General features: G+C 41.0%; 1 protein-coding gene across 2 annotated transcripts in view; it reads right to left on the minus strand.

Moving 5' to 3' along the window:
- The window catches only part of COL4A2 (collagen type IV alpha 2 chain), a 145,212-nt gene that overhangs the window by 23,865 nt on the left and 100,010 nt on the right, over window positions 1-21,337 (minus strand). For both annotated transcript variants that reach the window (XM_068927428.1, XM_068927421.1), the window contains exons 12-28: window positions 21,175-21,216; window positions 20,578-20,652; window positions 19,094-19,138; window positions 17,846-17,908; window positions 17,010-17,054; window positions 14,681-14,734; window positions 14,343-14,409; window positions 12,866-12,967; window positions 12,295-12,450; window positions 10,613-10,705; window positions 10,142-10,308; window positions 8,049-8,121; window positions 7,854-7,960; window positions 6,210-6,411; window positions 5,387-5,446; window positions 4,831-4,893; window positions 1,374-1,481 (exon numbers count right to left, since the gene is read on the minus strand). In XM_068927428.1, coding sequence (XP_068783529.1) covers window positions 1,374-1,481; window positions 4,831-4,893; window positions 5,387-5,446; window positions 6,210-6,411; window positions 7,854-7,960; window positions 8,049-8,121; window positions 10,142-10,308; window positions 10,613-10,705; window positions 12,295-12,450; window positions 12,866-12,967; window positions 14,343-14,409; window positions 14,681-14,734; window positions 17,010-17,054; window positions 17,846-17,908; window positions 19,094-19,138; window positions 20,578-20,652; window positions 21,175-21,216 — 1,522 coding nt within the window. The remainder of the gene's footprint in view (window positions 1-1,373; window positions 1,482-4,830; window positions 4,894-5,386; window positions 5,447-6,209; window positions 6,412-7,853; window positions 7,961-8,048; window positions 8,122-10,141; window positions 10,309-10,612; window positions 10,706-12,294; window positions 12,451-12,865; window positions 12,968-14,342; window positions 14,410-14,680; window positions 14,735-17,009; window positions 17,055-17,845; window positions 17,909-19,093; window positions 19,139-20,577; window positions 20,653-21,174; window positions 21,217-21,337) is intronic.

The following is a 21,337-nucleotide window of genomic DNA, read 5'->3' on the forward strand; positions in this document are numbered from 1 at the left end:
GAAGACTGAGGGGGGCATCTAATCAATATATACAAGTATCTGAAGGGAGGGAGTCCAGAGGATGGGGCCAGACTCTTCTCCGTGGTGCCCAATGACAGGACAAGAGGCAACGGGCAGAAACCAAAACACAGGCAGTTCCATCTGAACCTGAGGAGAAACTTCTTCACTGTGAGGGTGACAGAGCACTGGCACAGGTTGCCCAGAGAGGTAGTGGAGTCTCCTTCGCTGGAGATATTCACAAACCTGCCTGGACACTATCCTGGGCAATATGCTGTAGAGGACCCTGCTTGAGCAGGGGGGTTGGACTAGCTGATCTGCAGAGGTCCCTTCCAACCTCAACCATTCTGGGATTCTGTGATCCTGTGAAATCTGCAATAAGGAACTGTCTAACCAGCTTTCACAGACCTAACGTTTCTTCTACAGTGAATATGGGGAGGACAAGAGGATCCATATTGTTATGAAGATACTCTGGCCTTAATCCTTTACTTTGCATACCACCATATGTTTCTCAACATGACAGATACCTCCAGTCTCATTCTTTTCCAAGTTTTGTTTGTTCCTTGGGAATCAGAACTGCACTGTTTGCACTGCCAGAGGGCCTTCCTATCCACAGCAGGAAAGACAATAGTCTAATAAATTCTATTTTGCTATCGCTCACTCAAAAATTTTGTTTTAAAAAGTATTAATCGATATCAATGCAAACTTACAAAAAAAAAATCCCCCAAGAACTACAAACATTCCCAAACCAACTTTAATAGAAAAAAACAGAGGTTTCACTACAGCTGGAACTTTTCTGAATTTCCTGAAACCCACTCTCTTTTCCTATCTGAAAATTTTTAACAAGCGGAAAAAAGATAATGTCAACCATTCATTTGGGATTTTCTGGAAGTAACTCTTGCTGAATCGACTGATGTCCCATGAATATGCCCAGACTCTTTCTGCAGCTTATGTATGCACGCAGTAGGCCTATTTTAGACTCATATGACTTACTATGTGTGAACGGAGCAACTATACATGCAGTTAATTGATGAGTCTTGGACATACTGGACTCCCTGGAAAGATACTGAAGCCCTGGATTTAATGTGTGCCTATTACAAACTTTCATAAGATGTGACAGTCACTGAACACTTGCAAACACTTTGTATCACTGTTTGGAAGCACAGTCAGTTACGGGTAAGGTGAGTAGCTGGTATTCTGTCTTTAACATGTGCAGTATAATTTATATGAATGCTGGAAAGTGTTAATAGCAGATTTTTTCAACGGATTATTGTTTGAACGTGGAAAGGAAGATAAATGAACATGAATCTTGGGTTCCTGTGACTGTAGAAAAGAGGTCAAAAGTAAATAGAGAATGACTAGTTATTTCAAGATACCTGGAGGACCTGGGAGTCCTTCTCGACCTGGATCACCCCGTGTACCATTTAACCCTGGATATCCCGCCGGACCTGGATCACCCGGGAAGCCTCTTGCACCTTTTGCACCTAAATTATATAAAAGAAAGTAAAGCAAGTGAGATCCAAACAAGCAAATGTGCGTATAATGTAGGCAAAGATAGTGGTGAATATCATAATGATGTATTTCAGGTTGACAAGATTAATTTTTTCAATTTAATTGGACGCGGTAAGCTGTAGATCTTTAGCAGTATCCAAGATCCCAAGACATGGACCAAAATGCCAGGCTAAGTGCTCTACAAACATGTATTAAAAAGACTGCTCCTGACTAAAAGACTAATGATATGGAGGCTACTAAGGTGAATATCGTAAGTCTAATAGACTTTTGGAGACTTTTGTGAAGAATTTTTTTTAACTTAAGATTTTTAGCTTAAAGTCAAAAGGCGATGTCAAGGGAAGAACGCTCAGTGGAAACTGGCGTAGGTGAGAGGCTGTAGGAGGAATTAATTTTTCCCCTCCTGGCTAGAACTGACCACAGAAAAAGAGCGGGCTCGTTTAAATAACCTCAAACAGAAAAATAAGGCTAATGGCTAGATCTAATCAGCCTAGAGACAGAACACAAAGCAACTTGTCTACTTACTACGTTTGTAATAGTGCAGGTCTACAGCTCAGATAGTCAAAGAAGGGAGGGCTATGTCCTGAAAAAGTGTTTCTCTGGCACTGAACTCTTGCTCATGCTGAAGTTCCGGCTTACAGGAAAAATGAAACCCTCACTTCCTTATGATGTAATATTTGATATTTCAGTTAACGACAGCTGCATATTAGTGTTTGTTAAAATCTGAAAGCTTACAAGCACTTAGTAGGATTCTTTTCTTACTGTTAAGTTTATAAGATTAAATTATTTCTGTATTTTTAGGCTTTTAAAAATAATTCCTAGGACGTGCTTTGCTTTTTCTTTCCGAGAACCAGTTCCTTGAACTCCAAGTTCCCAGCTCGTACTTGAAGGTCAACAACATGCTTTAACATTTTTACTGTTGTTGCTTAGCATCATCGTGAATTACAAGTCATTTATTTACTACACCGAAAGCAAGTTTCTCTCTATTCATCTCTAACGATGACAAAATAATCAAAAGGTCACTCAAATTTTGATGCTTTTTCCATTTTAGTTTTCTGATTTTCTATTATTTAGCCATCAATTTTTGCAGTTTTAGTTGTTGTTCATGAAGGGGAGAAGGCAATTTTTAAAAAAGGTTAGAATTAAGGAGCACATAAACAGCCTATGCAGCGTGAACAGAATTTGCCCAGTGCAATACAGGACCATTGTTCTCTCCCCTATATGAACAATAACTTCTCAGAAAGCAATTAAAAAGAAAACTCCTAGGCTTTCAGGTCTCAATGAAAAATTCTAATGTGCCTTCTACCCAAGTAGCATCTTAGTCTTGTTTGCCACCTGTAATAACTGACTTTCATTCATTCTGCCCAGAATTTTACTAATTAAAAAGCCATGTTAGAGAAAGCAGGCAGCAGATGGAGAACGCAACCACTGCTTACCACATATTTCAGTAACTTATTACGTGATGTTAGCTCGTGTTAACATGTACCAAACAGTAGTAAGGAAGAGTTTTTATTTTAGAATAATGTTCAGTTTGCAAACTTTTAAGTGGTAAGGTTGCAAGAGAAAATAGCTTAAATATCTTATTCAACAGCAATCTTGAGGAGAAAAATACAACATTCTAAGACAATGGTGATAGTGTAAATTAGGCTTTGGTACTTTTGTGTCAATATAGTGAATGTGGGGAGGCATTACACTTCAGAAAACTAGACTGATGGAGCTATAGCAACAAGAAGCTGTGAAAAGCTGTAAGAAGTGTCCTGTTCCTCTCAGTTTTCTGTCTCCAGAACTTTCTCAGGTTGAAAGGAAGCTACAAACACATAATTCTGCCCTCAGCTCAGCAAGGGCACTTTTCCTGTTGTTGGAAGACAAGGAGACAATAAATCTTAAAATTATGGAAAGATATAAACAGATCAAAACACAGAGGCTAACCAAAGCCTCTAGCCTTTGGTTAGCCCTTTAACCAGAGGTTAAAGGGCTAACCAAAACTCTAAAATATAGACCACAAGAATCTGTGCTGCAGCACCAATGTGCAGCAGTCTTAGAGTTGGAAATTAAACCTGCCTGCATTCGTTGGAAGAAGAAAGTTAAAGCTCATATAAAAGAAAGCAGAAACAAATCATCCTACTCAGGAAAAGTTACAAAGATCACAAAGAAAAAGTCTTTAGCAGCATTGATCCTAGTGCCAAACTAAGGCATTAAGCCTGAGGCAACATAAATCAGAACTATACATCACCTCTCAACAGAGAGAAAATTTCTTCTTCTAAGAGACATGAATTTGTGATAAATCAACTCATATATGCTATAAAAAACCTTGTGCTGAAAAAATAAAAAGGCTGACCTTAAACATTATAGTCCAGATCTCTGACTTTGGCTAAGGCACAGAGGGTGCAGTTCAGGAATGAGTACATCAAGAATTTTACATATCCTAAACTCTGAAGGACCAAATTATGTTATTTGCCAGTATCCTTATCAGCGAGAGATGAGAATTATTTACTGAAAAATCACCTTTATTGCTTAGACAGGGAGGAAGTAGGCTTATAGGAAGTATCAGCAGTGGTTAGAAGACTACCACTGATAGTTTCTATAGAGAAACCTCCTTGAGGTCTAATGTTTTGACCTCTTAGCACACCTTGTCTGTGTTTCTCTCACTCCTTTGTCTCCCATGGTACTTCACACCCTCTCCCTACCTCCTCTTCCTTTAGGAAAGAGGTGGGAAACCTTTGCTTCTGGGATTGCCAGATGGTCCCTCTGGGCCTGGGTAGACGAGCTCTGCAAGGACGTGTGTGGGAATAGCCATCGCGACTGCACTGCGTCAGACAACTTGGCCTATTATGCCGAGCCGTATCAAACAGTTTAGGCTGACCCTTGTTGAAGGGCTGTGTATATCATGTGAAGAAGAACAGTAAGAAGGAACTGTCACAATCCTCCAATGCAACCCTCTCCTCCAAGCATAACAACAATTGTTGCCTCCTTAGAGGACAGGACTTGTCCCTGTGAGATGCCCAATCAGCTCTGAGGGACAGCAGGCATCCCTTTCTCCCTGTTTACTCTCACTTACATGCAGTCTTCGCAAATGGGAGGCACTTTCTTGTTTCTGTTTCATGGCTGAAATTCATCAGCAGAGGCAGAATTAGCTTAGCAGTGGTGCAGCCACCAGGACTGCATGCTGCTTACATCCCTCTGCCTACTTCAAGTTAATGCTTTCCTCTATTGTAATTTCCTGGGCCTAAAATACTCACTGCTCAGACACAACTTTTATAGGTTTGGCAGGATCTTCATCAAAATGTCACGAATATGGGAACAAAAGTGAAGGCAAAATGTTACCTGTGGCTCCTGGCAGTCCTGGCTTGCCTTGGGATCCCTTTGGTGGTCTCACACAGCCTGCACCTGCAAACAAACATGGTCAGTCGCGCGGTATGCGCTCAGATGTCAGGTGCTGTCTCTCAGCAGCTCTGTGCTGTGCAGTTGAGACAACATCATTAAAGCAGGTGAATTAAATTAATGGGCAAAATCCCAACTTAAAAAAAAGTTTTCTTCATTTTATAACAGAAGTTTGCTAATGGGTGGCATTTCCTGGGGAGCACTCATGCTGAGCTCCACCCAATAACACTGAACCAAGAGCCATTCTTCTGCCTATTTCATGGGGGCTACAGTGTCTGCTCTAATGAGACTAGCCTAGCAAGGGTATTCCAACCTTACAGATGACTGTTTTTCAAGAAAGAGAGACCCTTCTTTTCACCGTAGGCAATGTTTATTTTTGACCCGAAGTTTACAATAATCAAGAGCGTCCAAAGTAGGAATCAAAAATAAAGTATCAAACCGTAAGAGCAGCATAAGACTAAATATTAAGGTATTTTCAAGCCACTTCTATGCACAGTACCTGACCAAATTGGCTCAGTTCCATCTCCTCTGGAAAAGTCTTCAATGACTTGTACACAGTCTATGAGTGAAGAAAGGGAAAAGACAGCTATCATTTACAAGTGAGAATTCTACAACCTTTTCAGTTCTAACCAGAGTCTATTACAACATCATATAACGTATTCTCTTAACTATTGTGCATTGGAGAAACCACATGAAACAAAATGTATTTATTAGTAAAGCACTGGAACTCTTCTACCTGTATATTAATTAGAGCCAGACCTGAAACCTAATTCTCCCACTGCTAGGAGCCTACGTTTACCCTGCAGTGTGCAGGTGCCTACTTTGGCTTGCAAATTCTGCCAGACACATTGAAGCTGAACAATACAGCTCTGAACCAAAGTCTTGCGAACATAGCCCTGGCGTTCTTACGCCGGGAGAAACATGGAAAGCTGCAGAGATTCCGTGACATGCTGAAGGACAGATATACGATTTTCTCTGGCCAATTTCAAGGTTAAGTCGGATGGGGAAGACTAGAGAGAAACATCTGCGAGTACTTTAAAGGGTAGATCATTGCTCCGTTGCCTCTAACTACTCAAAAAAGGGTAGATTTTAGTCACTGATACCAACACGTTCCTTTATGCTATTTCAACACTTGAAATGAAAATACTGGCAAGTATTTCTTTCTTTAAGGCTTCTGAACAACTAATACAGTCAATCCCTTTTTTACCCGTATAATTTTCCACCAAATGCTGTCTTTTCAACAGTAATGTTGTACAGATACTGTACACATTCCAGTAATGGTCTCTCACAGCTTTGGTACAAGACAGAGCATTCACTCTTACCTAGCTGGCCAGGCTCTCCCGGCAGACCAGGTGAACCTGGAGGTCCATGGCTTCCATCTGCTCCACGGTCACCTGGAGGACCACGGTACCCTTTTGGGCCAACAAATCCTTCACCTGGCAGGCCAGCTTCTCCTGGAAAGCCCTTTGGGCCCAATTCTCCTGGATAACCGGGATCACCAGGGAAACCTCTGATACCATCACCCTGGGGGAAGTGGATAGAATTAGTCACTCTTGACTTTGCTGAGAAACAAACGAAACTCAAACAGTTAAACTAGTCTTATGAGTAACATTTTATAGGCAGCGACTCCTCACATACCACATGCCAGCTATTTAAATCAATATTGTAAATAACATACATTTGAAATAATCAGACTTCAATTTACACCCCACAGCAGAAAAGGTGATCAAGAAGTGCTCTCACAGGGAGCATTCCCATAAAAAGACTGGCCAATGAACAACACTTGGGCAACATGAATCACTGGTGAGGAGAGCCTTATTCCCCTTTCTGTGAAGCTGCAAGTGGATTTTGGGGAAACCGTGCACATCACTAAAGAGCTCCTTGCTCTGCTGATTACTTGTGTGGCTCTTGATGGTCTGACTGGAAGGTGACCAATATATTCTCACATCCCTCTTCTCTGCTCTCAAACAATCAAGAAAGGGGAAAGGGAAAAATTAGAAACATAACGTCCTCTTTTACAGAGCAGACAGAATGACAGGAACTGAGGAGGCAGATAAAGGTTACAAAGTGTCAAGATAGTCATAATATTTATTAACGCTAATAATAATCATTAGAGTTAGGTCCAGCTGGTGTTTGAATCCCAGCTAGTTCTGGTGTGGCATTTAGTTCTCAAATCTTGAGAGCAGCTGGCATAGAATTGTGCCCAAACAGGTAGTTTTTTGGGGTCTACTGTTCTAGTGAAATTGCTGCCATCTTAAACCAACATCTTATGACGAGAAAATGTTTCTTTCCCTAGAAGTAGTAAAAAGTATAATCTTCACTGGTAGCAAAAACCACTGCAGTCCAGATTTGATGTTACGGCTCTGGCCCATGTTCAGACATGATGCGAGAGCATCCTAATAGTCCAAACCAGCATTTATGATAGGCAAGATGAACTGCACTTGCAAGGTGCTCTTTTGCCTAAAAAAGGGCACTAGAAGACCAACAGAGACTAGTTGCCTGATTTTTAGATGGCTACAGTTAGTTAGATGAGATGCTACCAAGTATACGTATGATGACATGACCTACATTTTGAAGATTTAAAATTGCAACAATTTTTACTTTTCTATAACTCAATCACAACAAAGCTATTGAAGTTCTGTCACACTGAGTATCTCTTAGATAAAGTTAGAAGGAGTCACTAATAAATGACTAATAATCACCAACAGATCACTAATAACAAATTGGCCTAACTGGGCTATATAGCACTACTTATTTGTTTAAACAAAATGGGAACAAAAGGGAAGAGTTTTTTTAAAAACCCTGAGAGTAAAACCGATGTTTGATATATCAAGAACTAGCAAAGCTAGTTTAGTTGTGTATCATTATTTGTGGGTGAAGGATAGTCAGGTGATGACAATTTCTCAGAATTAAATTCATTAGTAGTTGAGTGTCCCTGAAATGATTTAGCTGTATTTGCTACTTACTGGAAGGCCAGGCTGTCCTGGTAGACCATCTAAGCCATTTCTGCCTGGGAAGCCATCTTCACCTCTGATACCGGGCAGCCCAGGATCTCCTCGAATTCCTTTGGTGCCTAAAGAACAGCTCTCGTTGTGAGACTAGTCTCTCATGAAAAGTGTGAATAATTGCAAAATACATGCAACATGAATTTTTTACTCCACCTTTAGTAGTTATGCGTAAAGAATCTCCCTTTTCTCCTTTTAGTCCAGGAAATCCATGAGGACCTGACAATCCCTGGTGTCATCCATGTTGAAAAAACAAACAAACAAACCAAGAACCACTTACATATCAAGATTTGTATTTCCAGTGTCCTGTCTGCTCTAAGTTTACTTCTTTTCTGTTACTTTCTATGAGTAATTCCCTCTTTAGTATTCCCATTCTTGTACCTGAATCTTTATTAATATGCTCTGTGTAAAGCCACTGGAGCAAGGTCTTGTAGCATGACAGGGGTGCTTCTGCATGAGGAAGGCTCTGGTAGAAATGCTACTTTCTATGAACTAGAGTCCAACCGATGACTACGGCTAGAGGACTACATCATAGGAGACATGGTAAATTACTTACTGCTCACCAGTGAGGGAATTGCTGTAAGCAACCCTTTGGCACCACAGACACACAACTCGAGGTCATATTTATCTGTAGGTATTCTCTCCTGCCCACCATTACAAATAACAGCCTCTGAACTATCAGTGGATTACGTTTCACAACACTGGGGTTGAAAAGTAACATTTTCTTCATTTATGAGGGACAAGACCTTAGGCACACAGCGATTAAGTGACTTGCCCCAAACTGCAGAATCGTAAGAAAGTTTTAGTTAGAAGGGACAGCGGACAGTCCCCTGTCCAACCCACCGCTGAGAGCTAGACAGAGCATGTTGCATAGGATCTTGTTCAGTTAAGTTCTGAAAACCTCCAGGGATGGAGATTTCATCTCTTGCAAAGGCAATCTGTGGTGAAGCTGAAGACCAGGCTCTGTGATTTCTCATTCCTTGGCATAACTCAAAGATGTCCTTTTGAAAACCTCATCTGAAAGTGGTATTGCTAGCTTTCTGGCCAAGAGCCTTTGGGTCACAGAACCAAACCAATGGTAAGTGCCAAGGCCCAGAGGTTACAGATTCATTTACCATTGGCCATTTTACATCAGTTAGTTTTAGTTCTGGATAATCATATTCATGCTCACAAAAATATAAGCCATGTATGTTAGATTCTCCCTAGCTTTCTCTTACTCAGTTCCAGGGTGTACACCGAATGAAATAAATCTTCCCGATACATACATTTTTTGCTTAAAAGACTCCTGTCATAAATTATTTAATAGGGTATCTTTTCCATCTGTCTTTTACTGACTTTCTCCAAGTTTCTTGTGTGAAAAGCATGTGTGGAAACCGTATATCAGCTGCTGGTCATGTAAAGAATACAGATTCACAATTCTGTAAGTCTACAAGGGGAGATCAAATCTAAGTAAAAGGATGCTGGTTTACCTGGGCATTTTTAAAAACTGCATTTTAATGTTTATTTAACATATCTAGATACCAGTGTAGAGACGTTTGTTTTGGATGTTCCTTTTTTGCAGGCGAAAAGGGATCTGAGAAACTTGCTAAATATGCTAAATTATTTCATTGATTATATAACTGCAGATTTCTTCAAGAATAAAGGGGCAGTAATTACATGATTTTCACTTTCCTATTTTTTGTTTTCAAGGTTGAGATGTAATTTTAGCACATAGGTGTTTTCCAAATGGTTTACAGTTGTTTCTCCTTCTCCCATCTCAATACCAAAATAAAAAAAACTGTAAGCAGTTGTGAGAGAGTTTTTTTTTGCTGTTCAGAAGAGACTAAAGCACTAACTGAGGTCATGAAGTTTGCTCTGACACCTTCTCAAAAGCAAAATCAGTTTTGGGTCAGCTCTACAAAAATTTTGTTCTAAAATCTTGAGAGAAGATGTAACTTCCTGAAGTCAGTTCTGACCATGAGAAAACATGATGCAGTTGGCATACCATAGCACCTTTAACTGTAAATATAAGCAAGCAATTACTAGCAAAGCAGTCTTTGCAGAGTTATTCATTGGTGGCTTTTAAGAAGGCAGTGTACTATAAACAAGTTCGTCAGCTTGACATATGAATCTTCTTATAAACAGTCGTTAAGGAACTGCTGAAATTGTTAATCTGCTAGATGGCCAGATCATGATCAGTACTACAGCTGGTCACCAGGTCATTTCTAGTAGGCATATAAAACTGCATGTTAAGAAAACGAATATCTTACTTTTGCCCCAGGATAGCCAGGAATACCATGTGGACCTTGATCACCAGGTTCTCCTTTCCTCCCAGGCTGGCCTGGAGTTCCTGGGAAACCAGGTGGGCCAGGGGGACCAGTAGAGCCCCTTCTGATTTCATCACCCACAAGGCAAGTACTACAGTCCCCTTCTTCGCCTAAGAAACGGTTTGGAAAGAGAAGAAAGAATTGTCTGTCAGAACAAACATACTTGCACCTGTATCCATAATACACGTATCTGAGAAAATACTTGAGAATTTTCTCAAATACTTCAGAAAAGTACTTCTTCCTTTTCTCACATAAGAAACTTACACAATGTTTTCCTCGTTGTGTTAGCACGAGACCAAATTCATTGGTCTCTATGTATGTCATATTTAGACAAAACTCAAACTGAATGCAATGGGAGTTTTATGCAACTGCGTTAACAGCAGATAATTTGTACACTTGTTTGTTATAACCTGCCTTTAGGTCCTTTGAGTCCTCTCTGCCCAGGAAAACCTTGTGTGCCAGTTCTACCTGGAGTTCCCTGTTGTCCTTTTAATCCAAAGAGATAACCTAGAAGGTTAATTAAATAAAAACATAAATTAATATATTGTGTTTTTACTTTTCTTCTCTTCCCTCCCTATTTCTTTGAGCCGCACAGCATCTGCATTTTTCTGTTTCCACTCAATGTCATTTACTGTCTAACCCAGTCTGTTTTTATCTACCACCTTCTCTCTTTTCTCCTTCTTACAGCTTCCCACATGCATTGCCAGGAGTTTCAGTTTGCACATTAATGGCCTATCTGCCCCCTTACTTATCCAACTGCTCACCTTCCTGCCACTCTACTGATGCATCCAACCAAAAGGGCCATTCACTTGCTTCTGCCTTCCTAAGCCCCCTTTTATCTATTTGCAAAGAATTCACTTTCTTTGGTATTTCTGAGCAACGATAGTCCCCCCGATACCAGCTTGCCTGGCTTTTTCCTCCCTTTAGCTATGACCGTACTGCACTCCGATGTGCATGGACCAGGAGCTGACTGGAGCACATGGCGGCAGGCCCAGGTTTTCCTGGGCTGGAAACCACCATGAGCGATATAGGCACAGTATATGCTCAGGTCTCATCTGAATGTGGTTACAGGACATGGCCTCAGCACACATACAGCTCCAGGACCCAGGAAGCGGTCTCCTGCCACAAACACAACCTTTGTAACTTCTGGTACTCCTGGCCCTGCTCTCCCTCGGCACAACGCATTTTGTAGTACCACAGATTGCCAGCTCTGTATCGCTTCCTGCAATCCTCTTCTCCATGCCTGCTCTTGCACTGTCTGACACTTTTCATAGAGGCACAAAATAATCTAGGTGGGAAGGGGCCTCCAGAAACCATCTGGTCCAACCCTCTGCTCAAAGCAGGGCCAAACTTAACGTTAGAGCAGGATGCTGAGGCCTTGTACAGCTCCTTGTTGCAATTTGCGATTTGCCTCTTGTCCTTTCGCTGTGCACCTGAGTGGAGGGTCTGGCTCCATTTTCCCTATGACCTCCCAAGAGACAGCGGAAGACAGCAGTAAGCTTCCTCTTAGCCTTCTCTTCTCCAGGCTAAGGAAGAAACCCAGCCCTTTCAGCCCCTCCTTCTACATCATATGCTCCAGCCCCGTAACCATCCTGATGGCCCTCCGAAGGTTAGTGTCCTTCTTATACTGAGGAGACCAAAACTGGACTTTTCTGCAACTTCTCATTTTAATCTCTACGTTTGTTGAACGTGCTGTTTACAGTCAATGTCCTCCATTTGAGACCCTGTTCAATCTATCTTCTATCTCCTGCATACTTACTGGGACCCTTTTAGCAGAGCACTGGTATACATATTTTATCTGAAACTTCAGCTGTGAAAATCTTTTTTTCACCATGGAAAAATGCAAGTCTGAGCATGAAATCCTCATATTCCTCCCACAGGCCAAAACAGGTCTCTGTATTTCAGATGTGCCAGGATTGCCTAAAAAATCACGCAAACCTTTCTTTCATCCATGAGCACGCAACTTTTCTCTCCTGTGTCCCCCTTGCCAGCCATTCATTTTGTTTCATTCCCTCAATCTACTTTTTCACTCTGCCTTGCCAACAGCGATCCATAAAGATGCCCCCGCGAGTTCTCATTTCTCTTCATGCACTTACCAGGAGCTCCACGAGGACCCGGTGGACCACGGAGTCCTGGTGTGCCGTGGGTACCTGGAAACCCGGGCGGACCTGCCTGATACGCAGGAGAACCTATTTCACCTTTTTCACCCTTTGGTCCCATTTCTCCAGGTAAGCCTGACTTATCCCCGTCCCCTGGAACAGAACCACAAGCAAGGAAGAAGCTCAGAAGAATTTCTTAACAACGCTGCACAAAGAGCAGTTACAAAACAGAAGTGAAAATTCATGCAGCTACATCTAGCACACAAAGAAAAATGGAGATGCTTAGTGTATAGCAAACACAGTAACAGCATTTTTCACTTGAGCAAATCAACACCAGCTACTGAAGCAAGTAACTGTCATTATCTCTACTTCCGCTGCTTTGCCAGAGCCCCATGCGAGCCGAGGCAGGAATGCAAACTGCACCCCTGAGTTGCTGCCCCAGCCGTTAGTTATCTATCATACTGCATTGCATATTACACACTGCACCACAGTTCCCCTCTCCAATCCCATTCCAGTTAAAACTTGTTATAAAATTAAGTTGTTAGGACATGTGATGCTGGCATATTACCATCGGAGAATCCAGGAACACCAGGTGCTCCAGGATCTCCCTCCTCTCCTTGGTCTCCCTCTGGTCCGGAAATACCTGGAAAGCCTGGATCACCTCTTGCACCTGAAAGACATCCCCAGTTCCACAAAATTCACCTTAATGTGATGCTGTTTGTGATGCATAAATACTGACTTGTGATATGCCGCAGATTGCTCAATCTACTGTAATTTTAAAAAAGTAAAAATTAAGAACTTCAGCTGCTTTAGAATATGATAAAGTGTTTCTTGAAGGCAGCTTTAGAAATGTAGAAACCTGCTACCTCTTGCCACCCCAGTATGACTGAGGTCTAGCTGAGAAATTTCTGTAAAGCCCTAACATCTAGGGCTGAGCATGCCCTGTGGCAGGAATGATGTGGAGTCAGCAGGCCCAGGAAAAGGAGAACATCTCTCTGAACTTTCTAATATGCCCCTAGAGCCATGTTGCTCCCAGCAGGAACCGGAGGTCAGCCCTCTGCGGAAATCCCCTGCTTGTCTTTATGTGAATTAGCCACGAGAGCAAGTGTGTACGTGAGCTTCGTTCAGCTCCCCAGTAACAAAAGCATCTCTCTGGGCCCAGCTGTTGCATGCAGAAAGTATCATGCTTTTTGTCAAAGGTCCACAATGCCAGAGGACATGTCATGTGTCCAACATGCTGCCTGCTTCCTCATCTCTCTGCGCAGTCTCTCCTGCTCCTATAACCTTGGTAGGGTATTCTAGGTGGTTTGAACAATGTCTGGGGCCTTTTACCCCCTTTGTCAGGGAGGAAGGAACCCATACGTTGTTAGTCCCTGGCATTCAACAAGACGGGTAAACTCAACAGGATGAGGGCCCAGGCTGGAGCAATGGCACGTGATCATTCTGTTTGTTAGCAGTTCCCCTGGCACAGCTACAGCCTTGGTAAACTGCCGGTCTCCCTCTATGTGTTTCTAGTCTGTTCAGCCAGAGCCACCACTGCTCTGCAAAACAGCTGGCAGTAAGTAGTACAAAGCTAGTGGAAAGATCACGAAAGAAATGTTTTGATTTAAAAAAGGAAGAAACAAATCTCCTTCTGTTCGTCAACACTTTTTGTTTGTTTGTTTGTTTGTTTGCTTAATATATATTACATTAGATGAATGGTCTCTGCTCTGCCACCATTGTGGCAATTTATTCAAAGACTCTGAAACAGGAACAAGAACGCATATCTCCCATTCCTCCTTTCACAGCACTACCTCACGCTCTTTTTTGCTTATTTTTTCTCTGCGGCCTCAGAAATGCATGGTTGCCTTCTGTACAGCAGTACAACTTCAGCAGGGGAGACAGAAAGAAGCCTCCTGGCTGCAAAAAGGTGATTAGGGCACTCTCTGGGAAGGCAATTATGTCTTCTGTAACAGTTTAAGGAATTGAATTCTCAGGATTTCATGCGGTTGATCTGTGTGGAAGGTAGTTCACGGCGAAGATAAGTAATCTGAGCAAAGACTTACCTTTTCTTGGAATGGGGTAAGGAAGATAAGAAGTTGGTCCTGGAACACCTCTCTCGCCCTGCTCTCCCTGTGTTAATAGAAATTGAAGTATCGCATTTAAGCGTGTTACTCCAGAGGATTTTTTTTAAGCTGAAATGTATGCCCATGAAACACAAAGAAACAAACTTTCAAAAGCACTGATTTGAATTTTAAAAAATCTGACAGACTCCAAGTTAACGACACAACTGGCTGTTCTACAATGACAACAACCACTTCAATTGCTATTACATTACAAAGAAGAAAGGAAAGCAAAGTTACATCTGGTTTATTGCTTCTAGCAAATGAAAGTAAAGCAGTACCTTGCTTCCTCTTGGACCGTAGCCACCTGGTTCACCATCAAGTCCTGAAAAACCCTGTAATAACACATTAAAATGGTTCACTTTTCCCTTATCCCAGAAAGGATAAAATTATTTGGTCTGTATCAGTTGGCTTCCACCGATGTTGGTGTGAGAACTGTGCGACAGAGCTGAACAGTCTGTCTTCCCTGGGGTGTAATAATTAAGGCAACACCATCAAGTGTCCTTGTGTTTCAATGTTCCATTTGTTGCACCAAACTCAACTGGGGTCAATGCCAGGGGACGTGCTGTGGTGCAGGCTGGGCAGCTCCTGGCAAGGTGTGGCAGGATAAAGCAGCTACCCTCACACTGTCCCTCTGGACGCTGCCAGAGCGGGGAGGAGAAAGAGGATCCCCTCGGTGCCCGTCGATCCCAAGACACGTGGGCCAGAGCAGGCCTACCTGTTGCAGGAAGACTAAACAAATGTGAATTATTACTAGCTGACGTGTTTTCACTGGTATGCAAGCAAGAAGAAATAAAATAGTACTGAAGCTCACAGATCCTTTTTGGCATTTTCCAGCTGGCTGTAGCCTGTTTGGCCCAAGTGACGTTCCCTGGCTGACCGAGAGGAACTCAGCCCCCGAATGTGCCATCACCCTCCTCCTCCCACTCCCCTACATCTGTGCCATGCACTCTGTATCCCACAGAAATTTTCCATCCACACCACAGCAAACCGCAGATTCACAGAATAGTTGGGGTTTTGAAGGGACCTCCAGATACCATGTGGTCCAACCCCCCCCAGCTCGAGCAGGGTTAGCTAAAGCAGGTTGCCAAGGAGCATGTCCAGTCCAATGTTATAATATTTAAGGTCCTGCCCCTTTCCCTCAGTTGAAGTGTTTGAAATCCACTCTGGAAAAAGGGTGATGTTAAAAAGATGAACTTTTAGGAGAAAACAGGGGCCAGATCCTTAATCGATATCAATCCACACAGTTTCACCGAAATCAGCAAAGCTGTATAATACGCACTCGTTTGGTTATTAGCTAGAATTTGTAAGTAACTCCTTAGTTTCAAAATGTGGTCAACTCCTGCACAGAGCAGGAATTTTAATAACTGGCTCTATAAAACATTTATACAATTTTAAAGCACTACAAATTCCACAGCACTCAGCAAGATACCACAAACAGAACCATATGCATCAAAGACTTTTCTGTAATTGCAACTACACATCAAAGTATCAGAAGAGGAGCCTGTTAAGTAGTAGGTGTAAAATCTCTTTACACTAGATGGAGCTGATGGTCTAAAAGTAAAGCTAGGGGCTTCCTAATTAGCTGCTATTATTTCATCTAATGTGTGCAGGCAGGACTTAACTACATCCTTCTCTCTTTCCAAAGAATCAAGTCAATTCGTGAAAAAACACCAGAAATGTGGTTAGTGGTGAACAGCACATTAAGTAGCCCATTCCTTTGCATATACATATTACAGAACGATATTCCATCCAAACCAATGGACACTCCACTAAAATTGTTGCCAAAATTCACCTCCAATAAAAAGAAGCCACTGAAGGTTTCTAACTGAAGCACGAGTATAAATCAAGGGAAAGACAGTTACTTGGCTTTGATAGGTTTTGCACTGGTCTTTCAATGTACATATTACTGATAGCACTTTTCTTTCCTGACTACCAGGTTTGGTGATTGGACTGAATAGCTGTCCTACCTTGGTGGCAGGAAAAATCCTTAAACCAACTAACAATGGAGAAGCGTGGAGAAGTCATTCATCCCACAGTTATTTGAATACCTCATGGAAGTGATTTCTAACGCTGACTGAAGAGGCCTTTTTCTGAACATAAATGAAAAATGCGAGCTCTTCCATGTCTGGCAGACTTTTATTTTAAACATTGTGTCTGTTTCTATGGCGACAGAGATTTAACTGGTTTATTTATCAGTTTCCTTCTCTTCTTTCATTTTGTTTTTTGATGTCCAAGATATAACATAGACTACAGATATCTATCACATCTGCAGAAAGCTAATTAAAGGACTAAGCTTCTGCACGGCAGGAAGAAAATTACAGAAAGCATGGTAGCACTGACAGAAACAATGAATATGACACTTTCTCATAGTCCTCTGAAAACGTGCTCATGTTGAAATGGCAAAACACACTTTAGTTATAGGGCTACTTTTTCTTTCTCACTGATGAGGAAACCACCTGACCCAAAATTACAATGATAGATGAATCCAGATGATATTTACTAGACTACAGTTGGTATAATTTCAGACACAATTTGTCCTCTGCAGCTTGCTTTTCAGATAGATTGTCTAAATGTGTGTTAGAAACAAGTCCTGTGTGAAATACTCACTCTTTCTCCACTGAGTCCTGGAAAACCATTGATACCAGGCAGCCCCTATGAATGCACATTAAAATTAGCAAAATAAAGTGGCATCCTAACAAATCTTTTAAGAACCATTATTATTTCTTAGCTAAAGTAAGTTTGACAGTAAGTTTGAAGTTCCAAAACTAAGAGGCATAATTCAGATACTTTTTCAGTGAGATACATGCATGGTACAAACAAAACAGATCTGAAGTTTAATTTAATATCTGTTTTTTTCCACCTTCTATCTCTTAATCAGACTGTAAAATGACCGTGAAAATTTTAAAGACATCTGATATTTTTAAAAACACATGTTGAATCCTATTTTTATACTCTTTATGCACTCTAGAGGCAGTGCAACCAAAAGCATCTAGAGATGCTACAGGGTAGCAGCATTTAATTATGCTTTTTGTCTGGGTTCACGGAGTAGCTGGAGTCAAACTCGTGTTTGTTAATCACTGTGCTAAGACATCTAAGATGGGCACAGTGGCATGAAACTCAGGACCAGGAGAGGAGCCATGGTGAGCAGGCACAGCTTTCTGCAGCTGCTACCCAGTGAACGTCATGCGTGGGTTCCCAGTGATGATACTTGCATAGCTATGAGACCAGTGGTGCTCTCCTTTTTTTATCATTTCAAAATGGTCTTTTCCCCTTCCCGTACCAGTGAGTTCAGAGATGGCCGTTCTTTGGCAGACATGGGCTGAACACCTGGGCTGAATCATTTGTCGGATTTCTTAATTGTTTTTTTGCTTCTACAGGTAGGCTCTCAGCTTGGTTTTGCCACTGTTTAGCTGGGTGAACTATACCTTTAAGAAGTGACTCACCCTTTGTCCTGGAAAGCCCATTACCCCTTCTTCACCTTTTTCAGGACCATAGACAAGTAAACCCTAGGAAACATTACAAGTCAGTTCAGCATATTTGGATGTTATGTGCAAAACAACTTTCACACAGACTTTATAGAAGCTAAAGAGAAAGAAAATATCATTATAAAACATTGAGTGACTAATAAGAGCTAAATGTGAAAGAACTCATGCCCTTAAAATTAAGTGTAGCATGCTTGCTTCATTAGAATAGCAGGATCAGAGCATTAGAGAGAGGACAGGGTTTCCCTCCTGTCATCTCCCATATCTTTATTTCTTCTGTAACTGTGACTCTGAAGAAGAGCCAAAGCAACTGTTTAGCTATACAATCAATCAGGCAACTCAGCCCACGTCCAAACTGTGGCTTCAGAGAGCTATTTGGCAAGCAGAGGTGTGCTACTATCCATCTTATCATTAATAAGAATGGGGGACACACATATTCCCCTCTGTTATGCCAGCATAACATCTACAGTATTTCTGCTGCAGTCAATAAAATACTACATGTATAAAATCTGAGCAAGAGTTAAAGAACTGGCTAGCAACTGCATGCTGAAGGCATCAGGGCTCACTCGGTAGCCGCCTCCCACAGCCTCATGGGGAAGCTGAACAGACTGTCTGAGAAAATAAAGCTCTGCAGGATGCCCAGTGAGGCATCCCTAATTGGTAAAGGCTATATTTTAAACCCCCCTGGAAAGCAAAAGGGAACCGCTCAATAGCAAAACTATTCAGACAACCTACAGATTGTCTGTGAGTTAACTAAACCACATTCAGTCAAGCATGATTGATAGCTCAGAGTGATACAGCAACACAAGGCACTACTGTCCACTTACTTAGTCAACAGACTTAATGACCAGTGAGACCAAAACACTACTTTGCTGGAGAGCAGACTGAAAATGTTTGATAACATTCCCATGCGTGCTTATTTAAAGGAATTTTTAAATGTAGCAGACTAGTAGAAATACAGATATTTATTAATAGTTAAAACTAGAATCAAAAAAACGTGTGAAGGAAAATCGTATTTTGGTAAATCAATAAGAGAATGACTGATTGCATTGTGGAGTTCTTATACATCGTGCTGTTCAGGCTTTGTAAAGTGTCAGCACTGGTGCCCCAGTTAATGTTTCATACCCACATCACATAATTTAAATGAAGAATGCATCACTATTAACTCCAATACTGTTATTTGTCTCTGATCTTCTCCACTTGACTTACTGGGATTCCAGCTTCCCCTTTTTGTCCAGGTTCACCTCTATCACCCTAACAACAAAGAAGAAGCATTTAGATATGTTAGATGTTTCCATTTATATCTTAACAACTTTTTTTACAACACAAAGTGACAAATATTTGGCAAGAGAAAAAACACCACTCTTGTATAGTTCTTTAGTCATACACTCATCATACGAAATGCATGTGTTTGATGTCTGATTTTTTTTTTCTGAAAAGCTTTCTAGGAACGTGAACATTGCAGGATGTCTCCAGGTTTGCTGCTCAGATTGTAGTGTGGTAAGTGCCAGGGAAATGCCTATAAATAAATGCACGTTCTCCCAGTTATACCTACCGATTACCTGCAAACAGTCTGATCAGATATAGGAATTTCTGTTAGTGTGAGATAAATTGCAGCCTAAAGTCCACTCACTATATTGACTCCATCTCCACTGACTATAAAGGCTGTTCAGACAAGTAGCTCATACGCAGACATCTCTGTTTAGTCATGGAAAACCCAACTTGTGTGTTCCTTAATGCAGACTGCAGACCAGGAGTAACTAAAGTTAAACTAGCTGATGATGAGACCGGACCAAAGCATGATTTTTAAATTTGGAAGGAGGGATTTCTGCTTGAAGAATGACTAAGATCAATTAGTGACTAAAATTGATTATAATTTTTTGTCTTTTGACAAAAAGATCAATGTAGCGACTACAATTTCAGCAGACTAAAGTCTGCTGAAAGGATGACTGAAATCAGCATCATCTGTGAAGACAATGAATACTCACAAATGGTATCTCTGGTGGGTGTCAGAACTATTGGAATCAGTCAAAGGCACATTTGGATCTTTCAGCATCATACTAATTTACTTCTTATCTTTTTGCCCAAAGTGCATGAGCCATGTGAACCTTAAAAGTACTGGTCTGGAGGCTAGTGACTGATATGCAATATATATAGACAGCAAGGAGCAATAGATGAGAACAAACTGCATCTTGCTATAGAGGATTTTGCCAATATGTATGAACAAGCATACAAACATCTGTACCACAGCAATTCAGATTGCTTCGCTAAAGACATGTTTCTTTTAAAGCAGGATAATTTCACTCACTATTAGGAAATTAAGACACTGAATGACTTCTCAGTCGAAATTTCTGACTGTAGAGTGTGAAGATGCCAGTGATAGCCAGTAGCTGTGTAGTTGTGTACTAGGGTTTACTTAAACAAAATGAACAAGTTTGCCAAAGGCACCTCTAGACAACTTTGTGAGAAGTGCTTTCTGAATGACTTTACCTATCAATAAATATTCTCAATAGTCTAAATAGTCTCAATAAATATTTCACAATCCAAACTAGGGGAAAGCAGCAGATTTCTCTTTTTATGTACTAATGTCTTCCAAGTACTGCCTCTAAAAGCACATTTGTACAATAATTCAGTCTGGATACTGCAGAGCTCTTAACTCCCCCATGTATTTTGGCAAGATATTCCATAGTTACCTTATGCTTGTCAGAGGGGACACCCATTAGTTCCCTTGTAGGAAGCCCAGGTGGACCTGGAGGACCTGGGGGGCCCTGCAGAGAAAGCATAAAGGTACACTTACTAATAGTTATAATACCTTGTGAAGTTGTAGATCTGTACAGGATCTAAGGAACTGGAACAAGATAAGCAATGAGAATATGCCTCTGCTAGTAATATCGCTCTAAACCTCTAAACAAATTGATGGAAAGAAATAAATTTATTTTGTGCTGTGATTAACATACAGGAATACTTGCTCTTGCACTGCAGGCTTCCAGCATGACTGTAAAGATTATTGCTTTATTTAAAGTAGCCTAGTTCCATAAATTTCTGAAGTGTTACCTCTCTTGATGTATATGAAGACATAGTTAGACATAGACATGTAAAAATTAATTCAGTTATGACATTTGTTATGGAGATTAGCATTATTTTCCAAGCTGACAGTTATTTATTTTTCAATATAGTTTCGCAATATAATTGCAAACTAAGGAAGTATTTAAAATAGGGTCATTTATAAATAACAAACTACATCAACTTTGTCTATTAGTAGTGATATTAATTCATTAGTTTTCCTTTACCTGTTCACCTTTTTCTCCATAGAAACCAAGGCCCCTGTTGCCCTGCAAAGACAATAGGTCAAGACTTACTAAATGTACATCTCAGTTTTCTAATGTAAAACTTAAATTTAAACAAGCTTAAAGGCTGCTTCAGGTTTAGAATTCTTCAGGGCACCACTGAAGA

This window comes from Struthio camelus, chromosome 1 (genome assembly GCF_040807025.1).
Source record: "Struthio camelus isolate bStrCam1 chromosome 1, bStrCam1.hap1, whole genome shotgun sequence".
Lineage (NCBI taxonomy): Eukaryota > Metazoa > Chordata > Aves > Struthioniformes > Struthionidae > Struthio > Struthio camelus.